The sequence below is a fragment of the Diorhabda sublineata genome, unplaced genomic scaffold, assembly GCF_026230105.1.
Source record: "Diorhabda sublineata isolate icDioSubl1.1 unplaced genomic scaffold, icDioSubl1.1 Dsub_32, whole genome shotgun sequence".
Taxonomy (NCBI): Eukaryota; Metazoa; Arthropoda; class Insecta; order Coleoptera; family Chrysomelidae; genus Diorhabda; species Diorhabda sublineata.
This window is the reverse complement of record NW_026614255.1, coordinates 255,001-263,662: the sequence shown is the minus strand read 5'-3', so window position 1 is coordinate 263,662 and position 8,662 is coordinate 255,001. Positions and strand designations below refer to the sequence as shown.

At 42.6% G+C, this 8,662-nt stretch overlaps 2 protein-coding genes across 2 annotated transcripts in view; both read left to right on the top strand.

Annotated features, from left to right (window-relative positions):
• Positions 1–5,389: 5,389 nt before the first annotated feature.
• LOC130452234 (uncharacterized) lies at positions 5,390–6,899 on the top strand. Its single transcript, XM_056791520.1, has 2 exons — positions 5,390–6,670; positions 6,807–6,899. Exons 1-2 carry the CDS (start codon positions 5,390–5,392, stop codon positions 6,897–6,899), a joined length of 1,374 nt encoding a protein of 457 aa, XP_056647498.1.
• Positions 6,900–6,916: 17 nt separating this feature from the next.
• Positions 6,917–8,662, top strand: part of LOC130452233 (uncharacterized) — a 1,977-nt gene continuing 231 nt past the window's right edge. The window contains exon 1 of the mRNA XM_056791519.1: positions 6,917–8,662. This exon is cut by the window's right edge and continues 231 nt beyond it. Within this exon, the coding sequence (XP_056647497.1) occupies positions 6,917–8,662 (1,746 nt within the window).

Sequence of the window (8,662 nt, the reverse complement as noted above, 5' to 3'; positions counted from 1 at the left end):
TATCAATTTAAAAGACTGCTTAGAATTTAAAATTTTTCAATTTATTATAGAAAAATAAATGACTAAGCGTGTTGGATGTGTGAGACACAATAACGCACACTAAAAGAAAACACACGCACATACTATAAACTTGTGCGTATTTTTTTTTTGTGCGGCATCCTAAAATGCGAAAAGCAGCGTAAATTTTTTATAGAAAAAATTTGCGCAATTTTTGAACACAACGACGCTATTACTACCATAAATTGATCGTGTGTATTTTTATATGAAATACATAAAATTTGTTTGGTAGAGTTATATTTACGTATATATAGTCGATAAATAAGTGTATATATTATATATATTTAAAATGATAACGCGGTCGTCGTGTCCGAGAGAAATAATAAAGTTTCGAAGACTGGACGTCTGACCAGTGTTTTTTTTTATATCATTTATACTGTATCGACAAAATATATGAATTATATATATATATATATATATATATATATATATATATATATGTATAACTTGCTCTGCCGCCTCTATAAATAAAAACAAATAATGTTATATTTCGTATAATGTGATTAAACACACGTTTTTTTTTTTTGTGATATTTTAGCGAATTGTATTTAAATATTATAGATATATTATAATATATCGACCTCAGAGCAGGTGAGATTACCCGCTGAATTTAAGCATATTACTAAGCGGAGGAAAAGAAACTAACTAGGATTCCCTTAGTAGCTGCGAGCGAACAGGGAAAAGCCCAGCACCGAATCCCGTGGTCGATATCGGCCACCGGGAAATGTGGTGTTAGGGAGGATCCGTTTATCACGAGATCGTGCGGCGCGTCCAAGTCCTTCTTGAACGGGGCCACAGCCCATAGAGGGTGCCAGGCCCGTAGCGACCGTTGCCGATTGCGTGAGGATCTCTCCTGAGAGTCGGGTTGCTTGAGAGTGCAGCCCTAAGTGGGTGGTAAACTCCATCTAAGGCTAAATATGACCACGAGACCGATAGCGAACAAGTACCGTGAGGGAAAGTTGAAAAGCACTTTGAAGAGAGAGTTCAAGAGTACGTGAAACCGTTCAGGGGTAAACCTGAGAAACCCGAAAGGTCGAAAGAGGAAATTCATTCGCGTTTCGATAATTGAAGTTGAACGTTTGTATGACGGATATTGTTGTTGTTTCGGCAACACAATAAATCGCGTTTTACGTTTTTCTAATCGATATCGAACGCGTGCACTTTTCCTCTAGTAGGACGTCGTGATCCGTTGGGTGTCTGTTTAAGACTCGAGGTGGAGACCACTTGATTTTTTCATGCGGACCCTCGATATTCCGACAGACTCGCTCGACGGTACAAATATGGCGCGGGGCCGCTAAATTATAATTAGCGTTCGGCCCGTAGCAAGAGCGTTTCGTGTTTGACGGTAATCGGACATAATGCCGATTCTGTCCCGGAACGACTGTTGGTTACGGTGTTCTCGAACAGACCTCGTTTCGAAACGCCGATCAACGACGCTATCGATTTGGGTAATTTCAGGACCCGTCTTGAAACACGGACCAAGGAGTCTAGCATGTGCGCGAGTCATTGGGAAATAACTAAACCTAAAGGCGTAATGAAAGTAAAGGTTTACCTCGCGTAGACCAAGGGAGGATAAGCGATTTGCTTTTTTAATAAATTGGATCGCTTCGCACTCCCGGGGCGTCTCGTTCTCATTACGAGAAGAGGCGCACCAAGAGCGTACACGCTGGGACCCGAAAGATGGTGAACTATGCCTGGTCAGGACGAAGTCAGGGGAAACCCTGATGGAGGTCCGTAGCGATTCTGACGTGCAAATCGATCGTCGGAACTGGGTATAGGGGCGAAAGACTAATCGAACCATCTAGTAGCTGGTTCCCTCCGAAGTTTCCCTCAGGATAGCTGGCGCTCGTAGCGTACGAGTTTCATCCGGTAAAGCGAATGATTAGAGGCATTGGGGTCGAAACGACCTCAACCTATTCTCAAACTTTAAATGGGTGAGATCTCCGGCTTGCTCGAACTTATGAAGCCGCGAGACTCGAATCAGAGTGCCAAGTGGGCCATTTTTGGTAAGCAGAACTGGCGCTGTGGGATGAACCAAACGTCGAGTTAAAGCGCCAAAATCGACGCTTATGGGATACCATGAAAGGCGTTGGTAACTTAAGACAGCAGGACGGTGGCCATGGAAGTCGGAATCCGCCAAGGAGTGTGTAACAACTCACCTGCCGAAGTTACTAGCCCTGAAAATGGATGGCGCTGAAGCGTCGTGCTTATACTCGACCGTCAGCGGCATGTGCGGTTCGCGTTTTGCGCGCGACCATGAAGCTCTGACGAGTAGGAGGGTCGCGGCGGTGTGCGCAGAAGGATTGGCCGTGAGGCCGTCTGGAGCCGCCGTCGGTGCAGATCTTGGTGGTAGTAGCAAATACTCCAGCGAGGCCCTGGAGGACTGACGTGGAGAAGGGTTTCGTGTGAACAGCCGTTGCACACGAGTCAGTCGATCCTAAGCCCTAGGCGAAAGCCGATGTTGATGTGGTGTAGCTTTATTATTTACGTACGTACGTACGTGTGTACGTGTACACAAACACGTAAAAAGTTTGTACACACCCATCGGGCGAAAGGGAATCCGGTTCCTATTCCGGAACCCGGCAGCGGAACCGTCAAAAAGTCGGGCCCTCGCAAGAGAGTTCGTCGGGGTAACCCAAAAGGACCTGGAGACGCCGTCGGGAGATCCGGGAAGAGTTTTCTTTTCTGCATAAGCGTTCGAGTTCCATGGAATCCTCTAGCAGGGAGATATGGTTTGGAACGCGAAGAGCACCGCAGTTGCAGCGGTGTCCGGATCTTCCCCTCGGACCTTGAAAATCCAGGAGAGGGCCACGTGGAGGCTCGCGCCGGTTCGTACCCATATCCGCAGCAGGTCTCCAAGGTGAAGAGCCTCTAGTCGATAGAATAATGTAGGTAAGGGAAGTCGGCAAATTGGATCCGTAACTTCGGGATAAGGATTGGCTCTGAGGATCGGGGCGTGTCGGGCTTGGCGAGGAAGTGGGTCACGGCTGACGTGCCGGGCCTGGGCGAGGTGAAGTAATTGGAGCATCTCTCTCCTTCCTTCATGGTTGGAGTATTTGTGATGATTATGGATCCGAGTTCGGTCCCGTGCCTTGGCCTCCCGCGGAACCGTCTTGCTGCGAGGTTCCATATTACCTTAATCGGTATTTGGATATCCTCTTCGGCCGCCATTCAACGGTCAGCTCAGAACTGGCACGGACTAGGGGAATCCGACTGTCTAATTAAAACAAAGCATTGCGATGGCCCCAACGGGTGTTGACTCAATGTGATTTCTGCCCAGTGCTCTGAATGTCAAAGTGAAGAAATTCAAGCAAGCGCGGGTAAACGGCGGGAGTAACTATGACTCTCTTAAGGTAGCCAAATGCCTCGTCATCTAATTAGTGACGCGCATGAATGGATTAACGAGATTCCCACTGTCCCTACCCACTCACTTTATATCCGAACTCGGTAGAGAACGGACACGTTTGCTGCAGTGGCGTTAATCGACGGTGATCTCAAATATTCTTTATTTCATGCCGCGTGCACGTGACGAAGTGATGAACAGTGTTTTTATTGTATTGCGCGGTAAGTAAAAAGAAAAAAAAAAGAAAGAAACTTTATCTCAACTAATCTTTATTCCAAACCGTGTGCACGTGATAAAGTGATGAACATTTTTATTATTTTATGTTGTAAGTAAAAAGAAAAAAAAAAAAAAAAACTTTTTACCTCTATATTCTCGGCTCCAAACTGCGCGCACGTGTTAAAGTGCTGAACAGTATTTATATTATATTATATTATTTGTAAGTAAAAAAAAAAAAAAAAAAAAAAAACTTTTATCTCTTAAATTCTCGGCTTCAAATCGCGTGCACGTGCTAAAGTGCTGGACAATATTTATATTATATTTAGTTTAAATTAGTATACAGGGACAATATATGAACAATGGATATAACCGAAAGTGATTCTTCGGACACGAGCGGGAAAAATGACATGACGGGAACGCTGAGCGAACCCGTACTTAAATATAAAAAATCGACTAAGAGAACACCAAAGCAAAAAAAAAGACAAGAAACTGACTCAGAAGAAGAAGAAGAAGAGGAAGCAGGACAAACAAGACCACAACAGGAAACAAGTATGACAGATATAATGAAAAGGACGAAGACATTGACCAAAACAGTAGAACAGGCCATAACCAGAAGCTCACCAGAGTCCAAGGGAAAGATCAGCTTTACCAAAAAAGACCAACTGACTGTACGGGAAGCAATGACCGAAATGCAACAACTGGTTCATACACTCATAGCTGTTGCATATGACCAAGAAGTAACGATCAACAGACTAAAGACTAACACGGACAAAGACAAAAATAACGACAAACTAGACATGATCTTAAATAAAGTAAACGACCTAGAGAGCAGACTGAACAAAGCGTCAATCCCAACACCTCCACAACCTAAAGTCACCCACCAAAACCTCCCGACTCAACCCACAACAAGGACATACGCCTCGCTGGTTGCACAAGCACCACAACCACAGACTTGGAACTCCCCCCCGAAAACACCGAGAGTTTTCGAGACCCTGGTCAAAAACGACACAGAGGACCCTCAGAGAGCTCTCGATATTGTTAAAAAAATTGTCAAACCAACTGACATAGAGACCATAAGAAGAACTAAAACCGGAATAATCCTTATAAACAAAGACAAAGACACACAAACAAAAATAAAAGAAAAACTAGACAACAACACAAATCTAAAGACAAAAGCAATGACGACGCAACAGGACCCGATAGTACTCATCACAGGCGTACAAAAAGGAATAAAAGCCGAAGATCTACTTCAAGACATACTAAACGAGAACGAGGACTTACAACGACAATTCGGGAATAGAATTAAAACAGAGTGCAAGAGACTCGGAGGTAGACCATGTCGCAATCCTTACAAGGAAAATATACTGCTTCAGTGCCCAGCCGACATCTTCAGAGCCATTATGACAAAAGGACACATATACATAGACCTGACGAAACTCTACACACAAGAACACATCCCGGTGACCCTATGCTTCAAATGCAGCAGATACGGACACTCGGCCAAATACTGCACTGACCAAAAATACACCTGTTACCGGTGCGGAGACGCACACGACCCAAAAACATGTACAACGACAGACGTTAATTGCCACAATTGCAGACTGCTTAGATTACCACAAACAAGACACGAAGCAAGAGACAGAAACTGCCCAATATACATAAAAAAACTGAACGAGACAAGACGCAACATTAACTACTAAAACACACACACACACACACACAAAACAAAAGACAAACTAGAAACTCACAAACACAAAACACACAACAACATAGATGACAATAAAATTCTTACAGCATAATAGCGGAAAGGGTAAAAGAGCGACAGACCAGCTGCTACAAACATGTAACGAACAAGACATCGACATAATCCTAATACAAGAGCCATTCCACGACATAAAGCCACCTCCTAACTACATAATAACGAGACACAATAAACATAGCAAAACATGTACAATCACAAAGGCCGTGTACAAACCGATTACGATCACCTCTATGACTGACGAGAATACCACAACCATCCAAATACAATTACAAGACACAACAATACACATCATCAATATATACGACGAGCCAGGGGGCAATAGAAATAAAAGACTAGATAGACACAGAAGGAAAATAGAGGAAATAAAAAACCCCTTTATACTGGCAGGAGACTTCAACGCCAAAAACACCGGATGGGGAGGAGACATAAATGACGACAGAGGAGAGGACATACTGGACTGGATAACTTCGAGAACTTACTTTATAAATAACACACATGACAGCCCACCGACATTTATTAGCAACAGAGGGAAAAGCTGGGTAGACTTGACTATCACAAAGGAAATAACCTTAACGGACTGGATCGTACATAACGAGGAGACACTCAGCGACCACGCATATATAACATACAACATAAGACAAAACATGAGATATGATCGACAAAAAACAAACAAGACAAAATATGACTTTAACAACACAGATAACGAGAAAATTAAAAGAATCACGGATAATCTTGACTGGACCCTGCTCTACGACGTAGAAAGTACAGCGCAAAAATACCAAAACAACTACGTTAAAATCATGGAAAACGGGCTAAAAAAAGAAAAAAGGAAAAAAAGAAAAAAAACTCAAATATGGTGGACCCAAGAGCTGACCAGACTAAGACAGAAAACGAACAAGAAACGAAAACAATATCAACAAGAACAAAACACAATAGAAAGAGCAATTAAACTAAACATATACAGAGAACAAAGAAGAATATACAAAAAAGAGATAAAAAGAAATAAAATAAACTCACTACGCCAATTTCTCACCGACAATGACCCGGATAATCCATGGGAAACAGCATATAGAATACTAAGAGCAGGGACCACAACCGACTACTCACTCAAAACGATAGAAAAACAGGACGGAACGTGGACAACTACAAGAGAGGAGACAATAATGACTTTACACGAAATGTACTTCCCCCCAGACGACATACAAAACGACACCCCACTACAAACCGAAAAAAGAAAAAATATGACCAGAGACTTTACGACACCCGAAGACCCGATCTTTACAGAACAAGAGGTACAGTGGACAGTAGCAATAATGAAAAACAAAAAAGCGACATCAAATGACAATATACCAAAAGAAATAATAAACATAACAAACGAATACAACGTCAAAGAACTAACATCACTATATAACGCATGCCTACAAGAAGGACATTTCCCTAACATTTGGAAGACCGCAGACATGGTGTGGTTACCAAAAAAGAACGGCTCCAAAAGACCAATCTGCCTGCTACCAACACTAGGGAAAATTCTCGACAAAATGACAGCAAAAAGACTAACTTACTACCTAGAACAGACAAACAATATTGACGAGAGGCAATACGGTTTCAGAGAGGGACGGACAACCACAGAAGCCATTGACAAAATAATCACAAAAATAAGACACAACAAAGACCACAAAATACATACGTTGGTCATAACATTAGACATGAGCAACGCGTTTAACACAGCCTGGACACCACAAGTGGTAGACATACTAAGACAAAAAAATATACCACGAAACATCGCTAAACTATGCACCGACTTCCTTAAGCACAGACACATACGAACCGAAAACATAGAGACCGACACACACAGAGGATGCCCACAAGGCTCCAGCCTCGGACCGGCTCTCTGGAATCTAATTATGGAGGACTGGTTCAGGTACTTAGACGAGACAGGAGGACTAGACATAGACGACATGATTCAAGCCTTTGCGGACGACCAAATAATCCTACTGACGGGAACCTCACTAAACGTTCTAGAGCGGAAATGGAGGAGCATCTGGGCCGCTTGCACAAAATGGGCTGAAAACCAAAAACTGACTTACAACAAAGAGAAGACAGAAATTATGTTCATACCCTACAAAACAACGAGACAACCGAGACTAAAAATGGACGGACATACAGTACAAATTAAAGACAACATAGAATATTTAGGACTGACAATTGACACAGGACTGCTATTCTTGGACCACATCAAAAAAGTTAGAAAAAAAACCTCTGACATAGCGAGTAAACTGATAGCAGTCACGGGAAGAAAATGGGGACGAAAACCGTTAATACTTCGACACATATACGAACACGCAATAAAACCTATGGTACTTTACGCCTCAGAAATATGGGGACATAGATACAAAGACTCCAGAATAATTAGACAACTAAGAGCAACAGAAAGACCTTACTTACTAGCTATAACAAAAGCATACAGGACAACACCCACCTCGGCCTTGCATGTGCTTGCGGGGGTAACCCCCCTACAGGCGGACGCCGGGGCGAGATGGGAAACGTACACCAGACGAAAACCGCTACTAAACACGCTTCATACCTACACAACTGACAAACCACATCCGACCAGAAGACCACTACACCTACGTTTAACAGACGAGACACAAGAAGAACAAACTTCACAACTGCACATCTACACTGACGCTAGCAAAAAAGACGAGAGTTCAACCATAGGAATCTACATAAAAAACACCATACAAAAATATTATAAAATAAAGGTAACCACTACATGCGACATCAACACGCTCGAGATGTACGCTATATACATGGGAACAACAATACTACTCGAACTAGCGCAAAATACACCATCGACGGAAGTAACAATACACACAGACTCAAAGAACGCAATATACACACTACAACACATGAATACTAACACAAAAATCACAGCAAAACTGACAAAAAATATACAAGACCTTGAACAAACGGGAAAAACGATTACGATACAATACACAAACAGACAACGTCACGGAATGCAAATAGCAGATAGGTTAGCGAAAGAGGCGCACGAACAACCGGAACAGACAACTAAACTTTTCACCAAAAACATGTACAAACAAGAACGACATACCCTTGCAATGAGACATTGGCAACAGCTATGGGACAACGAAACAACAGGACGCAAAACCTATGAGTGGATAAAACACACAAAACATAAGTACGCAGACCTGAACTGGAAAACAATACAAGCACTTACCGGACACGGACATATCCAAACATATTACGAGCGTTTCAACTTA

Bases quoted from the DNA above. Each gene is read 5' to 3' on its own strand.
- LOC130452234 (XM_056791520.1), top strand. From the start codon at position 5,390: ATGACAATAAAATTCTTACAGCATAATAGCGGAAAGGGTAAAAGAGCG. The intron at 6,671-6,806 runs GTACAGTGGACA...GCCTACAAGAAG, and splicing joins CGATCTTTACAGAACAAGAG to GACATTTCCCTAACATTTGG.